An 18,282-nucleotide genomic window follows, 5' to 3' on the forward strand; every position below is an offset into this window, starting at 1 on the left:
CATCTTTATTTTATAACGAAAACCGATGACACGAAAACAAACACTTAACAAACTACAAAATAAGAAAACGACGTACAACGGAACCTGAACATAAACTCACATCAACAAACGTAAACTCACGAACAGGAACGTACATCAAAACGAACGAACAGCCAAACAGCTCCAAAAGTGAATACATCGAACATAACGAAGACATCACAGGAGACAATCACCCACAAACACACAGTGATAATGCCCTACCTAAATATGACTCTTGATTAGAGGAAAATGCAAACCACCTGCCTCTAATCAAGAGCCATACCAGGCAAACCGAAACCAACATAGAAACAGATAACATAGACTGCCCCCCCAAAACACATGCCCTGACCATAAACACATAAAAACTAACATAAATAGGTCAGGACTGTTACAGTACCCCCCCCCCCAAGGTGCGAACGCCGGGCGCACCAGCACAAAGTCCAGGGGAGGGTCCGGGTGGGCAGTTGACCACGGTGGTGGTTCTGGTTCAGGACGCTGTCCCCGCACCACCATAGTCACTCCCCTCTTCTTTCTACCCCTTCTAATGCCCACCCTAACACTACCTTCCCCTAAATAAACAGCTAGCACCAGGACAAGGGGCAGCACCGGGACAAGGGGTAGCACCGGGACAAGGGGCAGCACCAGAACAAGGGGCAGCACCAGGATAAGGACCATCACTGGAATAAGGGGCAGCACCGGGACAAGGGGCAGCACCGGGACAAGGGGCAGCACCGGGACAAGGGGCAGCACCGGGACAAGGGGCAGCACCGGGACAAGGGGCAGCACCGGGACAAGGGGCAACACCGGGACAAGGGGCAACACCGGGACAAGGGGCAACACCGGGACAAGGGGCAGATCCCGGCTGAAGGACTCTGGCAGGTCCTGTTTGGACGGCTCTGGCAGGTCCATGCAGGCTGACAGCTCTCGACGCTCATGGCAGACTGACGGCTCTCGACGCTCATGGCAGGCTGACGGCTCTCGACGCTCATGGCAGGCTGACGGCTCTCGACGCTCATGGCAGGCTGACGGCTCTCGACGCTCATGGCTCTCTGACGGCTCTGGCTGCTCATGGCTCTCTGACGGCTCTGGCTGCTCATGGCTCACTGACGGCTCTGGCTGCTCATGGCTCACTGACGGCTCTGGCTGCTCATGGCTCTCTGACGGCTCTGGCTGCTCATGGCTCTCTGACGGCTCTGGCTGCTCATGGCTCTCTGACGGCTCTGGCTGCTCATGGCTCTCTGACGGCTCTGGCTGCTCATGGCTCGCTGGCGGCTCTGGCCGGATACGGCGCACTGTAGACCTGGTGCGTGGTGCCGGAACTGGAGGCACCGGGCTAATGATAAGCACCTTCCTACTAGTGCGTGGAGCAGAGACAGGGCACACTGAACTCTCAAAGCGTACTCTATACCTGGTGCGTGGTACCGGCACTGGTGGCACCTGGCTGAGGGCACGCACCTCAGGACTAGTACGGGGAGAAGTGACAGTGTGTACAGGACTTGGGAGACGCACAGGTGGCTTAGTGCGTGGGGCCGGAACTGGAGGCACCGAACTGGATACACGCACTATAGGGAGAGTGCGTGGAGGAGGAACAGGGCTCTGGAAATGCACTGGTAGCCTAGTGCGTAATATAGGCACTGTAGGTACTAGGCTGGGGCGGGGAGGTGGCGCCGGAAATACCGGACCGTGCAGGCGTACTGGCTCTCTTGAGCATTGAGCCTGCCCAACCTTACCTGGTTGAATGCTCCCGGTCGCCCGCCCAGTACGGGGAGGTGGAATAACCCGCACCGGGCTGTGTAGGCGAACCGGGGAAACCCTGCGTAAGGCAGGTGCCATGTATGCCGGCCCGAGGAGACGCACTGGAGACCAGACGCGTTGAGCCGGCCTCATGACACCTGGCTCAATGCCCAATCTAGCCCTACCAGTGCGGGGAGGTGGAATAACCCGCACTGGGCTATGCACACGTACAGGAGACACCGTGCGCTCTACTGCGTAACACGGTGTCTGCCCGTACTCCCGCTCTCCACGGTTAGCCTGGGAAGTGGGGCAGGTCTCCTACCTGCCCTTGGCCCACTACCCTTTAGCCCCCCCCCAAGAAATTTTTGGGAGTTACTCACGGGCTTTTCGGGCTTCCGTGCAAGACGTGTCCCCTCATAATTCCGGTTTCGAGCTTGATTCTCCGGCTTCCATCCACGTCTCCTAGCTGCCTCCTTAAACCACCGCTCCTGGGCTGTGGCTGCCTCACTCTTCTCACGAGAGCAGCGATATTCTCCAGTTTGAGCCCAGGGTCCTCTACCGTCCAAGATCTCCTCCCAAGTCCAGAAATCCTTATTGCTCCGTCGAGCATTCCCATACCGCTTGGTCTCTGTATTTTGGTGGGTGATTCTGTAATAGCTGTCGCTTTCCTCATCCTCAGATGAGGTGAGGAGAGAAGGATCTTCGGACCAAAATGCGGAGTCAGGGAAATATGCCATCTTTATTTTATAACGAAAACCGATGACACGAAAACAAACACTTAACAAACTACAAAATAAGAAAACGACGTACAACGGAACCTGAACATAAACTCACATCAACAAACGTAAACTCACGAACAGGAACGTACATCAAAACGAACGAACAGCCAAACAGCTCCAAAAGTGAATACATCGAACATAACGAAGACATCACAGGAGACAATCACCCACAAACACACAGTGATAATGCCCTACCTAAATATGACTCTTGATTAGAGGAAAATGCAAACCACCTGCCTCTAATCAAGAGCCATACCAGGCAAACCGAAACCAACATAGAAACAGATAACATAGACTGCCCCCCCAAAACACATGCCCTGACCATAAACACATAAAAACTAACATAAATAGGTCAGGACTGTTACAAGAATCTCAAATATATTTTGATTTGTTTAACACTTTTGGTTATTACATGATTCAATATGTGTTGTTTCATAGTTTTGATGTCTTCACTATGATTCTACAATGTAGAAAATAGTAAAAATAAAGAAAAACCCTAGAATGAGTAGGTGTGTCCAAACTTCTGACTGGTACTGTGTGTATGTGTATATACAGTTGAAGTCGGAGGTTTCCATACAGTTAGGTTGGAGTCATTAAAACTCGTTTTTCAACCACTCCACAAATTTCTTGTTTACAAACTATAGTTTTGGCAAGTCGGTTAGGATTACGTTCATCTCTAGGAGACAGAACGTGTCTCCTTTCTGAGCAGTATAACGGCTGCGTGGTTCGATTACAGGCTCAAAATGGCCAGAAACAAAGACTTTTCTTCTGAAAGGCCAGCATCCCGGAGTCGCCTCTTCACTGTTGACGTTGAGACTGGTGTTTTGCGGGTACTATTTAATGAAGTTGCCAGTTCCTCAACGTGTGAGGCGTCTGTTTCTCAAACTAGACACTAATGTACTTATCCTCTTGCTCAGTTGTGAACCGGGGCCTCCCACTCCTCTTTCTATTCTGGTTAGAGCCAGTTTGCGCTGTTTTCTGAAGAGAGTAGTACACAGCGTTGTGCGAGATATTCAGTGTCTTGACAATTTCTCACAAGGAATAGCCTTCATTTCTCAGAACAAGAATAGACTGACGAGGTTCAGAAGAAAGTGCTTTGTTTCTGTCCATTTTGAGCCTGTAATCAAACCCACAAATGCTGATACTCCAGATACTCAACTAGCCTAAAAGGAGGCCAATTATATTGCTTCTTTAAATCAGGACAGTTTTCAACTGTGCTAACATACTTGCAAAAGGGTTTTCTAAAGATCAATTAGCCTTTTAAAATTATACACTTGCATTAGCTAACACAGCGTGCCATTGGAACACAGGAGTGATGGTTGCTGATAATAGGCCTCTGTACGCCCATGTAGATATTCCATTTAAAAAATAACATGTAAAATATAAAAGCCGTTTCCAGCTACAATAGTCATTTACACATGAATGTATACACTGTATTTCTGATCAATTTGAAAAATAAATGCTTTTCTTTCAAAAACAAGGACATTTCTAAGTGACTCCAAACTTTTGAACGGTAGTGTATATTTTAAATATATATATATATACAAATGTATGGAATGCAGTAATAACACAAGGGAAAGCAAAGGCTGAAGCTTTAGTAACCTAACGAGTTGCCACACACATATGATCTCACAACAGCTGAACACAACAAAAACACCACCATAGTACTGAAAGAGCAAGAGGGATGCAAGAGCGGTTATTCCAAATTGTGAAAGCAAACGAAGACATGGGAACATTCTGGATCGTCTGGACACGCAAACACAGGTGAGAAAGATGGATATGGCAGTAGAGGGAGAAAAGATGGCAGTGAAAGAGACAGGAAAGAATGTCTTCGAAAATCAGAGAGGACGTAATTAGAAGACAAACATTAGGAAGAGGAAAAGGTCAAATGGGTACCAACTAGGAGCAGGATGAGAACAGTAGGAAGAAAAATAAGGTAAATTATTGAAACACCACAGCGGAGGTAAAGATAGGGAAAAGGGAGAGGTGAAAAAGAAGCGGGGAGTCAGGGCAAACAAGGGTGTACAAGGGGGGGATGGTTCATTGGCTGAGGGATGGTACTGCTCGGCCAATCAGGGCCAAATACCACTCTCAGTCTCTCCACATTGGACCAGCTACAAGGAATTCAAATCAAAACTCCAGGAAAACATGCATTTCAGAGGGTGGACGTCAAACAGCAGATGAGGTATCAGACAGTCAAAAAGTCCAAGATCTAATTTGAAACGCAGTCACAGATGATATCCAACCGACAAGACAATAGAAATGGTCAGGAACGTTACAGAACGTTCAGATAGAAATATGATTCTCTGTCCTCAAGAATAGAGTCATATCAGCCCTATTCATTTCATTTCTACCTGCAAGTTATGTTCTGCCGATTTTGCCTTACTGAATGCACCCCAGACGTGCCAGTACTAAATAACGTGAACTGAGGATTGGTTCTTACCTCGTCGGAGAGGCATGGGAGCCATCCCAGGGGTGGGCTTGAACAGAGGGCTACAGAGCTCCTTCAGCTTGCTGGACATGTCAGTCAGTCTAGGGTGAAAAAGAGAACAGGCATTTAGATTCTCAATACTGTACCTCCAAATCTAGACTAATACAGCTTACTGCATTGCAAAACTGTGACCAAAACACTTGCATTTGTGGCCCTTCGACTTGGCAGTGCAACCTTTGGTTCACAATGTCCCTCTTTTTACTTTACTGTAATGACTAATTCAAAAAGTAAATGTGAGATTGACCAAAAATAAACCAAATGAAAGGATCTGCCTGTCTCCATTTTGAGTGAGCAATAGGTGAGCCCTGCTTTGGTATAGCCCAATTGAGTCTGTTGTATTAGTGTTGCACTCACAAGTTACAAATGTTAGTTGTTTCCTTCTTCTAGTCGAACAGAGCTCGCTCTGCGGCGCGTGCAATCACCTAGAGAGAAAGAAGAGACATTTAAAATCTCCTGTTTTGGACAAAATTCACCTTACAAATGACTGGCCAAACAGAAGACTTAAAAAAAAAATGTCCTGATCCTAATGTATGTGCCATCGATGGGGGTTGAGATATGAGACATTTGTTGTTTCTTTAACAAATGGACTAATAAAGTTGTATTGTACAAACCCAGTTCTCGTGAGATTTCTGCTCCTGCTCAATGATCTGAGCTTTGTAGAACTTCTCGGTCCATTTCAGCTCGTCCTGGATCTCCTTAACGCGCTGCCTACACACCTTGACCTCCTCCTCTAGGGCCTTGCCGTCCATCTCCGTCAGCCGGTCTTCCTTGTTGGGGCGCTCAAACTCCTCCTTGGTCAATTTCCTGTAAGGCGACACACAAATTAGATCAAACTATTTAAAGACCATTTGAAAACCTCAAACCTCACAGTAAAAGAATACAGTAAAAGACAAGGAAAAATGTTTTTTCTTACATGCTGTGGAACCATGGAGAACAAACCCTACTATGGTATTAACACATGAACTGCACTGCTTCTGATTCCACTTACTGCTGCAAAGCGTTCTCCTTCTGCTGGTACATCTCTGTCATGATGTCATTCTTCTGCTGCAGGGTCTTGTACTGGTTCTCCAGGTGGTTCTTGTCACTTTTCACCAACAAGATGTCATGCTCTAGTTCTGAAATTGCTCTGTGTTGAAAACAAGTTGATAGTGTTGAGAGAGAAAAGGCAGTGATGCATATCAAATTCTAGTTGCTGGGACATACCTTCCAGCTCTTTCCTGGACTTCTCTTCGTTCAGCAGCTTTGTCATGAAGCGATCGCGCTCTTCCTCCACAGCAGACAGAGTGGTCTGGACCTGTGGAGAGTTCTTCCAACAGTTAGTGGAAGAGTTGACACCCTTCTTGGTTCTGAGGACAAGCTTAACCTGCCTTCAGGTACACAGAAATCTGGGTCCGTTTAAGAAAGAACTCATTCTTACCCGAGAGACATCCATCATTTGCTTATGGCGGTTTTGGATGATGGTCTGCTTGTCTGAAACAAATCATTGTAAACACAGTGACACGTTTCAGGAAAGTAGGCGTATGTCGCGCGTCAATACTTCAAAGGAGAGGCATTTGAATGTAGAACTATCAAAATGTGTTTTGGGGGGCAAAATGCCTTCTGGTACGTGAACTTCCATGTGCCTTAATAACAAACTTGTATGCCATCCGTAAATACGAATAAAAATGGTAAACTATGAGCAGAGTTAGTTTAGCCACGGAAAAAGGAAGGAACCTTCCCTCTAGCCATGATTGGCTGAGATAATGGATGAGCTGGACGCGCCATGAAACGAGTTCGGATTGATCTGCCATGTAGCGGGCTTCTGTCTATAACATGAGCTTCTCAGTACGTGTAAGTAACCCTTTCTAACGCAGCTTTTTTGAAAGATGCTCTCCACTTTCAGGAGACCCAAGTTTTGAAATCAGTGGACTGTCCGCTGGAAGCAGAGTATGATAGCTAAGGAGATGGAGAAAATTCTGTGGTTTGATTGCAAATATGCAGAGGCAGTCGAAAATAGAACACATAGAAGGCTGTTGTATAAAACACCTGTCTCCTGAATACATCTTCAAACTAAGGGAAACCATTTTCAGATATAAGTTTCTAATTTTGTCAGAAAGTCGTTTTCTCATTGCAAAATAAAGCATATTGTTAGCTAGCTAACAATATGTGTGAACAATGCTGAATGGTATAGACAAAGAAGAGCTCTCCAGCAAGTTTATCAACTTTCAAAGCAGAATTACTTCCCCATTGTTCCTCAACTGTAGTGTATGATATACCATTTTGATGCTCCGAGTCTCTACTTTAATCCAATGTAAAAAAAACACAATTTCAAATGTTGCTACATAAGACCAAATCACATGACAGTATCCTAATCAGAGAAGGCTGGTGGGAGGAGCTATAGAAGGACTGGCTCACTATAATGGCATAAATGGAACGGAGTCAAGCACACTGTTTCCATGTATTTGGTTCCATTCCAGCCATTACAAGGAGCCCGTCCTCCTATAGCTCCTCCCACCAGCCTCCTCTGATTAGGACACCGTGTCAGGTGACTTACCGTTAGAGGCTACCCCGTTAGCAACAACTCCACCTTTCAGGTCATCGCAGGCCTCCAGGTCTCCTAGCAGGTCAGATAGAACCTGCCAGAGAGATTGAGAACCACCAATTGATACATTACACTTTTCCCCTGGAATCAGTCAAGAAGTATTTTTTTGGAACATAATACAGGTGACATGTTTCTTTGTCATCAGGGTGCATTTGAGAAGGTGTGAACAGGAATTGATGTGTGTAACAATATCGTAACGTGTAAAAAAAAACTCTACGTTGTGGGCCTTCTGAAGGAGGGAATCCTCCAGGTCTTTCTGGGACTTCTGGTAGACTTTGATCTGCTCGCTTGTCTCCCTGTTCTTCTCCTCCCACAACTTGGCAGCATGGTGCAGCTGTAACAAGGGACTTAGGTCATCAGGACGGTGCAATGCAGGCCCTGCATGGCCAATGAGTCCTAAACAATGTCATGAGGCTTAAAGTGTGAATCGTTGTTCCATATTGGTACTCACCGAGAGGTTCTCCTCCTTCAGGGTGGCAAAATCCTTCTCCAGAACCTGGACCTGGACATTCCGGGCATCTTCGCGGAGTTTGGCTTCATCCATCAAAATGGTAGACTACAGATTCAATGATAAGGATAATGAAAAGGAAATAAACACTTTACATTTGATTGTTGCAATGTTAATATATTTGACATATTTTCATTGGGCATGTTCACTTATATGACCTATACCTTCGAGAGTGCATCCTGGGTCTTCTTCTTGCTGCGCTTCAACTTCTCAATGGTTTTGTCCATTTCGGACATCTATGGGCAAAGATAATGATAAGCATAATGACAACCATCTTTCTTTGTCCTCATCAACGAGCCATCCTATTTAGGATAGTAGCTGGCTAATAGTAGCTGCCTATGCTGTCTACATCACGAAAGCAACTGCTCTCTAGGGTGTCTCTCTCTCATTTGCAGGCTGTCCCTTCCTCTCTGTCTGCCCGCGCAAGTCCATGCAGCTGTAGGTGCAATGGATTGTGGTCATTTTAGTCAATTACCACATTTTCTCCACTAAACTATGTTGAATATTTATTCTCCTGTTGAAAACTACAACGTCCCGAAGTATGTGCTTGATTTGATTTCTCTCTAGAGAAACGGCACATTGAGCTCACATAATAAACTAACTTAATGGAATTCAAATAATTAAACCGACGTCAGAGAATTGGTTGTTCTGAAACATTTTAATTACAGCTAAATCGCCCAATACTACTCACCATATCTTCATGTTTCGCAGTATTGGCCCGCTCTTTGTCAAAGGATATGGCGTGTAAGTTATTTTCCTCGTCCAGGCGCTCATTTTGTCTCTCCATCTCTGGCACAATATTCTATTGGATAGAAAAAGAAAATGCTTAGTCAATTTAAACACTATGGAGAAGAAGAAAATAATAAAAAAATCTAATAATTGTCAGCATGACAATGACATGTGATCAAGATAATATTTCTTAGACTCACCTCCAATTCCTGGATCTTCTCCAGAGATAAAGTGGCAGATTTTTCAGACAGCTTTTGCTTTTCTTTAAGTTCTTCGCCCTGAGGGGAACCCAGTAGAAATATACTGTCAAAACATTATGTACCTTAATTCACATTGAACTCAAAAGTCTGGATCTTAGTCAGTGAAAAGTCTCTGCAACTTACCTGTTGCTGCAGTTCAGCGACCTTTTGGAGTATCTCCTTCTTCTCTTGTTCAAGCTTTTTCATCCTGTCCACCATTTCTTTTTCAGTAGCGAATAAAAACCATGACAAGAGTATGAAATCAGGCATGGTTTACACATGACAAGAACAGCATTCTGTAAGCAATATGAATGAGGATTCACTATGCACCCTAAATAGCCAGAGAGAAGAACTTACTTAGATATGACTTGCTTTTGACCTGTGAGAAGGAAAAGAAAAGTGGCAGCAAACAGCCTCCTCAACGGTAGCATACAATACATCATAGAATAACATAAAGCAATCAGATTATGAAATTATGAAAGCAGTAACTGTGCAACAACGACTTACAGATAGAATGCTCCTCCAGAAGAGGAAGCCGATGACCCCGGCACCTGCAGTGACCAGCACGGGTTCACAGGACACGCCGTAGAAGTCTGGACCTGGCTTCCAGTGCTCTGGCAGGCTGGTGACCATCTGGGGAGAGACAGGTCCAATCAGTGTTACTACAGCACATGTCAGGCTTAGCAGATAAGTTGGGTAATAGCTGGGCTGAGATGACAGAAGAAAATAAGTGATGTTAAAAACATTGAACTAAACCATCAGGCATTCCAGTGTTCTGTTTACAAGCATGGCTAATGGTTATCCCACTGAGCACCCTCTCAGTCAATGCAGAGGCATATCTTCAGATCAAATCAAGGTGCGTTTAGAAATAGACGTAGCCTATAACCTAGTTGTTGATCAAAATCAATAGAGAGAGGATTTGCCTTGACCTTAAGTAATTAATGGGGATTGGATTGGGGCCCTACCACTGTCCAACCATGGTGACCTTTGCACAATTAAGAACTTCCATCGCAGTCGCTCAGTGAAATTCAGGGATTGGCTAAATTAATCACCACAGAGTGGATCTAACTAACAAACCTTAGGCCTATGTGGATTTAGAGTGCAAAAGATTATGGAATGTAACCTCAAGTGATAGTTATGTAAGGGGAAGCTGTCAAAGCAAAATTCAACAACTTGAAGGCACCTCTCGATCTGAGTCCCAGATATAGGAAGAACGGATACTGCTAGTCTGGAAAGTGAGCCATTTTTTAAATGAGGAAGAGGACAGGCAAATGAAGTTGCCAACAAGATTCAGTTTCAATGTAGCCTAGCTAGCCAGCCATGTGGCGACCTAAGACTTGACTAGCCAGCTAGCTACATTGTAGCCAGCTACTTACATATCGAAGTACAAGACAGTACAAGACAGACAGTTGATCAGATTCTGTCATCAGGGGCAAAGTGGGTAAAAGGGTTGTTTCTTCCGAATCCATCGCTACTGTACGTTACTTTGACAGTTGAGCTGGCTATCTAGTTAGTTTGGCTTGTGACTTGCAATGCAACTCGTTTGCGTAAACCAACAACATGTCTACTAGCCTCCTTTTAGAGTTCTGAACGTGATTCCTTTCTAAGCAAAACGCACAAAGCCTGGTAAAATGAGCGGGGGTATCATTTATATCCCACTAAATAAGCAAAACACCGGCTGTGGACACTTAACTTCAGTCTACACCTCACTCGAACAAGTCAACTAAAAAATGGGAAAGGATCACTGAACCTGAGCTGCATTCAGTACGTTTTTACGTTCTGGAACGTTTCATTTAACGGAAACGGTGCTGTACTCAACTACCAGTTGAAAAAAGGGGAAGGGTTGGGTAACGCTGTCAGCATGGCAAATGCCGCCCCCCAAATAAAAATAATACATGCATTGTCCCAGCAATAATAAAATAAGTATGAATACTTGAGTCCTAAGCACTACATGCAGGCAATTAGTCAATTACAATAGGAAGGAAAGCCTATTCACAAGAGAGAAATACATGAAGTAACTTACCATAACACCATGTATTCCAAGATACTCATAAAACAGAGTGACGAGACAACCAGATAAAATTAGCACTGATACGAATGATGAACCACTCTGCTCATCTTCATGGAAATCAGTGACAGCAGGTGACTCCAGAGATCCTGGAAATACAGCACAAGCAAATTAGGTTAATGCATACAGTTTACATCTCAACCACAATTTCAAAAGTAGGGAAGTATAATGAACACCTACCTGAGGGAGGGTGATCCATGTCTACGCTAAGTCCCATGTCCAAGGTATTTTCAGACATATTCCCATCTTTTGAAACATTCAGAGAGGTTCAAACAGTGAGTAAATGTTCATGCATTGCAATCTAACTGGCATTCTCAGGAAGTGTATTTGTTCTGTCAACAGATTACTATTTACTTTGTTGTACTTCTTGGGCATTTCTTAAAGCTTATTCTGCAAACCAAATCTCCAGGCATTATTATCATGTCATTAGCAATGTATGAGACTTTCCAAATATTTATTTAACAAAAGGTTTTAATCCTCCTATACTCTGACTTGTACATAAACTGAAAAAAAAGCATTATTACCTGTGTCAGGGTGTAGTTGACTGCCCACTGCCATGGGAGCACTGCTTCTGGCCGTTGAGTACTTCTGACGCAGGGTGAACACCAATTCCTGGAAGTCTTCCAAGATGGAAGTTTCCTCAACAAACTCACCAGCATCCTGCTGCTGTTCAGCGTTCTCATGGGCATCCAGCATCATCTCAAACTCATCCAGGATTGGGGTTTCAGAGGCTTCCAAAATGGCTTCCAGCACCTTTTCAATGTCCTCACGGGCGTTTGTCTGGGACAGCAGGGCAGCCTTCAGCTCCAGGTCAAAAAAAAGGAACTCCAACCTAAAGAGGTTCTGAGGACCGAGAATCTTTAGGAGGCGCTCCATATCTTCCTCCTTGCAGCGGTGTCGCAATAGTGTCGGCCTCAACACATTGTCACTGTATTCCGCCTCTTTGTTTGGAAGGGGATCCAAAACTTTATCTTTAAGTGAGGGTGTGTGGCTTTCAGCACCATTTTCAGTCTCATGCACCTCAGGTTCTATGTCAATAGCCTCGTCGTGTTGGACCACATCCAACACATCACTGGATACAACATCGGTTTGTGTATAATTATTGGGTTGCTCTGACCCAAATTCAGATAGACTTTCTGTGTCATTTTCATCAGTGTGCTCAGTTTTGGATGAAGATAATACTGCATTTTCATCCTCTAGCAACTCTTCCTCAATCTCTTCCCCCTCTAGGTGTATTGAATCCTCCTCCTCTATGGGGAGTTCTTGATGGCTCTCTTTCACCATTGTGTTTCTACTTGGATCTGGGACCTTCTGGTATGGTTCTCGAAATAGTCTGAAAAGCTCTGTACCACCCTGTTTAAATGTATTCTCTACTTGTGAGAAATCTATTGACTCCTCTTTTTGTATGGGGAGTTCTTCAACAGCTTGTTTCTGCTCTGATTTGTTCATTTTACTATCAAAGCCTGAGAGCATGTCTGTCTGTGAGAGCTGTTTAGGGACTGGGCTGTCATCTTCTGTGAGATTCTCTGCTAAAGCCTCAGTGTGTTCAAAGGGACTCGCCTCATCAGCAGGAGGTGTTGAAGGTTCGATGTCACCTTCTTCAGATTCATCCTCAAACTGCAACGTCTGAGAATCCTCATCAGGTACTTTGACAGCATCCTCACTGAAATTAGAGTCTGCAGGTTCCTCAAAGATTAGCTCAGAGGAAGTAGAACAGCCAAATGACTCCTTGGGTTCTTCAATTTTGGGAGGCTCCTCTGGTGTAATCTCACCTTCGTCATCATCCTCCTCGTCATCTTCCTCTGAACCAGCAACATAAGCTATTCTTTCCCCACCACTGACAATGTTAAAAACGGTATCACCAAATGCAGACCACAGGTTATTGTCCTTGGAGTCCTGTTTCTGTGTATGAGGTACCTCTGATAGACTGTCTTCCTCATCTGTCTGATCAGATTCTGGAATGTTCTCGTGTTCCAAATTAGAACTTTCTTCAGGAAAAGCCAGCAATGGAGTTTCCCTGAGATGATAATCACTTTCCTCATCCTGGTGATATTCAGTCTTATCACTTTCCTCGTCATATGGAGTCACCTTCCAAGTGTCCTTATCATTGGAAGTGACAGCATCAAAAGTTATTCCTAGTGTGGTGTTTAACTCAGGAATAGATCTGCCTTCTGAAAAACCATCAGGTGCATTTTCTAACTCAGGATCATCTTTGGATTCAGGTTCTGAGGGGGTTTCTTTGATCTCACCTTCCTCTGGTTCAACAACACTGTACGGCACAGAGTCCTCTGTCCTCTGCTGATCTTTCTGAAGGTAATCTTTGATCCTCTCAGCTGTGGTCTCAAGTACAGTGTTAGATTCCACTCCCTTTGTGTCAAGAGTTTCAGGCTGAGGCAGAGAGGACTCTAAAGCCTCAAAATGTCTCAGATCATCATTATCTGGAACCTCTACAACCTTATCAATGTCCTCAGGTACATCCCTATCAATCTCATCATTTTCTAACAGTGTCACTTCAGGTGGAGGCTCATCCACTTCCACCGTGGTGCTCTCAGCACTTTTGTTAAGGTACAAAGTCTCTGTGGTTACTTGCACAGATTCCTCCTTGTCTGTTAACAATAAAGAGGAACCTAACAGTGAATCAATGTCATAACTGTCAAACTTATCGTGTCCAGTGTCAAAGCAAACAATGTCGGTTTCCTGAAAAGAAAAAGAAAACATTGTTTGAGTCATACTACCTATTTCAGAAAGAAGTTCAGTCATTCCAGACAATGTTTTAAGCGATGATGCATTGGCAGTAGTGAACTAGGCCTACATCTATTTATTGACTTACCTCAGCAGGAATCTCCAATTCTATTTCAGTGTATATGTGATTGATTACGAGTTGGTCCTTATTGAAGTAACCAAAGCGGTTACCAACCCATTGTAAGAAATGGAAACAAAACAGAGAATGAAACATGTTAACAAAACAGAAAAAGCTTCAACATTCCTTCTAGACTGCAATGTTATCATATACAGTACCTGTCACGCCCTGGCCGTAGTATTATTTGTTTTATTTATTATTTTAGTTAGGTCAGGGTGTGACATGGGGTATGTGTGTGTTTGGGGTATTATATGGTAGAGGTGGTGTTGGTTGTAGTGTATGGGTTTGTGTTGAGTGTATGTATCTAGCTGTGTCTATGGGTGTGTGTAGTTTTCTAGGAAAGTCTATGGTTGCCTGAATGGGTTCTCAATTAGAGACAGCTGGTTTCTGTTGTCTCTAATTGGGAACCATATTTAAGGCTGCCATAGGCTTCAGCTGTTTGTGGGTCATTGTATATGTATATGTCGAACGTAAGTAGTGTGTGTGTGTGTGTGTGTGTGTGTGTGTGTGTGTGTGTGTGTGTGTGTGTGTGTGTGTGTGTGTGTGTGTGTGTGTGTGTGTGTGTGTGTGTGTGTGTGTGTGTGTGTGTGTGTGTGTGTGTGTGTGTGTGTGTGTGTGTGTGTGTGTGTGTGTGTGTGTGCACTTGCGTTTTAAGTTTCACGATCGTTTGTTGTTTTTTGTTAGTGTGTATAAGTGTTACGTGTTCATCTTCGTCGTTATAATTAAAGAAGATGTATTCAAGTCATGTTGCGCCTTGGTCCTCTCATTCATGTCAACACGATCGTGACAGTACCAGTAAAGAGTTTGGACACACCTACTCATTCAAGGGTTTTTCTTTATTTTCTACATTGTAGAATAATAGTGAAGACATCAAAACTATGAAATAACACATATGGAATCATGTAGTAAACCCTAAAAAGTGTACAAAAAAATATCTAAATATATTTGATATTCTTCAAAGAAGCCCAAATCAAATCCAATTTTATTGGTCACATACATGTGTTTACCAGATGTAATTGCGGGTGTAGCAAAATGCATGTTGTGTTGTTGAAACAGGAATGCTTTTACAACAGTCTTGAAGGAGTTCCCACATGTGTTGAGCTGTTGATGGCTGCTTTTCCTTCACTCTGTGGTCCAATTCATCCCAAACCATCTCAATTGGGTTGAGGTCGGGTGAATGTGATCAAAAAGCCCTTATACAGCCTGGAGGTGTGTTGGGTCATTGTCCTGCTGAAAAACAAATAATTGTCCCACTAAGCACAAACCACATGGGATGGCATATCACTGCAGAATCCCGGTTAAGTAAGCCTTGAATTCTAAATAAATCACAGACAGTGTCACCAGCAAAGCACCCCCCCACCTCTTCCATGCTTCACGGTGGGAACCACCCATGCGGAGATAATTTGTTCACCTACTCTGCATCTCAGAAAGACACAAAGGTTGGAACCAAAACTCTCAAATTTGTACTCATCAGATCAAAGGACAGATTTCCACCAGTCTAATGTCCATTGCTCGTGTGTCTAGGCCCAAGCAAGTCTCTTCTTCTTATTAGGGTCCTTCAGTAGCGGTTTCTTTGCAGCAATTCAACAATGAAGGCCTGATTCACGCAGTCTCCTCTGATCAGTTGATGTTGGGCTATGTCTGTTACTTGAACTCTGTGAAGCATTTATTTGGGCTTCAATATGAGGTGCAGTTAACTCGCAGCAGAGGTAGCGCTGGGTCTTCCTTTCGTGTGGCAGTCCTCATAAGAGCCAGTTTCATCATAGCGCTTGATGGTTTTTGCGACTGAACTGTTGTCACAACACAACTGGCTCAAACGCATTAAGAAGGAAATAAATTCCACAAATAACATTTTAATAAGGCACACCTGTTAATTGAAATGCATTCCAGGTGACTACCTCATGAAGCTGGTTGACAGAATGCCAAGTCTGTGCAAAGCAGTCATCAAGACAATGGGTGGCGACTTTGAAGAATCTAAAATATATTTGATTTGTGTAACACTTTTTTGGTTGCTACATGATTCCATGTGTTTTCCAAAGTGTTGATGTCTTTACTATTTTCTACATTGTAGAATAATAGTGAAGTAAAACCCTTGAATGAGTAGGTGTGTCCAAACTTTTGACAGGTACTGTAATTTAATATTATCTCATACTTACACTCCCTGCACATATATTTGTCCTTTGGCCTGAGAGTTTATAGTAGACATATATAGTCTCTCCTTTTTTAAATGACAGAAACCGACAGTCTGGTCCGGTGAAATCGCTGAAAGCTTTGCCCCGGCACAGGAGTACTGTGGAGAGGAATGATTCAAAGATCAGTTGTTTCACGCCTACCAAAGATTCCAGCCCATTACCTCAGCGTCCACCCTATGTGCCCCATGCACAATCAGGGCGTGAATAGAATACACATCACTAAAGTAAGCCTTGTTTTATCTGCTTCTCTTTTTACAGAGCCAGAGTATCCAAAAGGAAAGCCAAGCATTAAGGCTAAATAGAATATTGTTTTTGTCTTGATAAGGTAGGTGTAAAAAGAGAAGAACTTGCAAGCAGAGGGGTTAATGACATGCCAGTATTTTATGTCAACAATAGCTAGCTTTATAGCTAACCAGGCCTATAATCCATCTTGCAATTTGCTTCCTAAACCAACACAGAAGTGTGATATATTAATGGTCAGTTTAGTAAGTAACTATAGTAGTTGATTACAATTAAGCTCACATCTCTATTATTGTGTGTAGCTAGCTAGTTAGTTAACTAAGAAGACTGCCAGATCAATTGGCAAGTTGTCATGTAGTTAGTTAGTCAATGTTCACAAGTTTGGATTAGCTATGGGCCCTTGTGTAGCTTTGCCTTTGGGTTCAAGAAAATATATAGGCCAAAAGCTTGTTTACATGGTGCAAGCTACTAATGTAGTTACTACAAAAACACAGTTATTATAGTTCCAGAATTTGGCAACTAGTCAGGCAGTAGCCAACACAGGCTAAGACTTCGCTTCGGCTACAACTTAGCAAGCTTAGGTTATTATGCATTGGTAGTGTAACGCCCCTGGCTTTATAAGCACGGAAATCGACTCTGCTGCACAAGCGTGCTTTTGCGGCACAGTCGATAGCGCGCTGGACTTCGGGCTAGAAGGTCGAGGGTTCGAGACCTGCTCCTTGCCTATTTCATTACAGTATTTACAACTAACGTTAACGATAGTTGCGCTAGGTTAGCCGAGTTTACCCCCTTGAAATGACAACGCCGGTCAAGCTAGCTAGCTATGGAAAGATGGAAGCATCCTGAAAGTTCGCTTGAGTTTAGCGCCAAGTACTTACCACTGCATTCCTCGTCTGCACATCTTTTGAAGTCGGAGAAGCTCCTTTCGACTGCGGCTTTGGGTATGACATGATGAATACATAAAATAAAAATATATACATAATAAACATTATTTATTTATTTATTTTTTATTTACAGCCATGTTGGCAATTGGGCTTGTTGGTTCTGCTGCAGCAAGAGCAGATGAAGTTTAAACGTCAGCAAATCCAAGGCTGGAACAATTCACAGGATGTTGATCGTATAGGTGTAACAGTATAACTTTACATTGTCCCCTCGCCCCGACCCGGGCGCGAACCAGGGACCTTCTGCACACATCAGCAACTGACACCCACGAAGCATCGTTACCCATCGCTCCACAAAGGCCGCGGCCCTTGCAGAGCAAGGGGCAACCCTACTTAAGTCTCAGAGCAAGTGACGTAACTGATTGAAATGCTACTAGCGCGTACCCGCTAACTAGCTAGCCATTTCACATCCGTTACACTCACCCCCCTTTCAACCTCCTCCTTTTTCCGCAGCAACCAGTGATCCGGGTCACGGCACCAATGTAACAGTATAACTTTACGTTGTCCCCTCGCCCCGACCCAGGCGTGAACCAGGGACCTTCTGCACACATCAGCAACTGACACCCACGAAGCATCGTTACCCATCGCTCCACAAAGGCCGCAGAGGACATAATTTTACTCACATTTGGGAGGACACTCAATGACGGTAATGATCCAAGTCACATGTCATTGCCAATAAAATGACAAAAAAGCATTGCAACAAATTACAGTCCTATAACAAAGACAATTTATTTAATTACATGTTTTGATTTGACCTTTATCTAGGCAAGTCAGTTAAAAATAATTTCTTATATACAATGACGGCCTAAACCCAGACAACGCTGGGACAATTGTGCGCTTCCCTATGGGACTCCCAATCACAGCTGGTTGTGATATAGCCTGGAGTCGAACCAGGGTCTGTA

At 43.9% G+C, this 18,282-nt stretch overlaps 1 protein-coding gene across 1 annotated transcript; it reads right to left on the reverse strand.

Annotated features, from left to right (window-relative positions):
* Positions 1 to 5,376: 5,376 nt before the first annotated feature.
* On the reverse strand, positions 5,377 to 17,965 carry LOC129867883 (transport and Golgi organization protein 1 homolog). Its single transcript, XM_055941352.1, has 19 exons — positions 17,962 to 17,965; positions 16,164 to 16,360; positions 13,978 to 14,034; positions 11,672 to 13,844; positions 11,328 to 11,393; positions 11,103 to 11,236; positions 9,587 to 9,712; positions 9,437 to 9,458; positions 9,224 to 9,300; positions 9,041 to 9,118; positions 8,803 to 8,913; positions 8,276 to 8,347; positions 8,055 to 8,159; positions 7,821 to 7,937; positions 7,556 to 7,637; positions 6,226 to 6,316; positions 6,011 to 6,148; positions 5,634 to 5,826; positions 5,377 to 5,444 (listed from the first exon to the last, which is right to left on the reverse strand). The coding sequence occupies exons 1-19, from the start codon at positions 17,963 to 17,965 to the stop codon at positions 5,406 to 5,408; spliced, it is 3,882 nt and encodes a 1,293-aa protein (XP_055797327.1). The 3' UTR covers positions 5,377 to 5,405.
* Between the last annotated feature and the right edge of the window lie 317 nt (positions 17,966 to 18,282).

This window comes from Salvelinus fontinalis, chromosome 13 (genome assembly GCF_029448725.1).
Source record: "Salvelinus fontinalis isolate EN_2023a chromosome 13, ASM2944872v1, whole genome shotgun sequence".
NCBI classification, from domain to species: Eukaryota; Metazoa; Chordata; class Actinopteri; order Salmoniformes; family Salmonidae; genus Salvelinus; species Salvelinus fontinalis.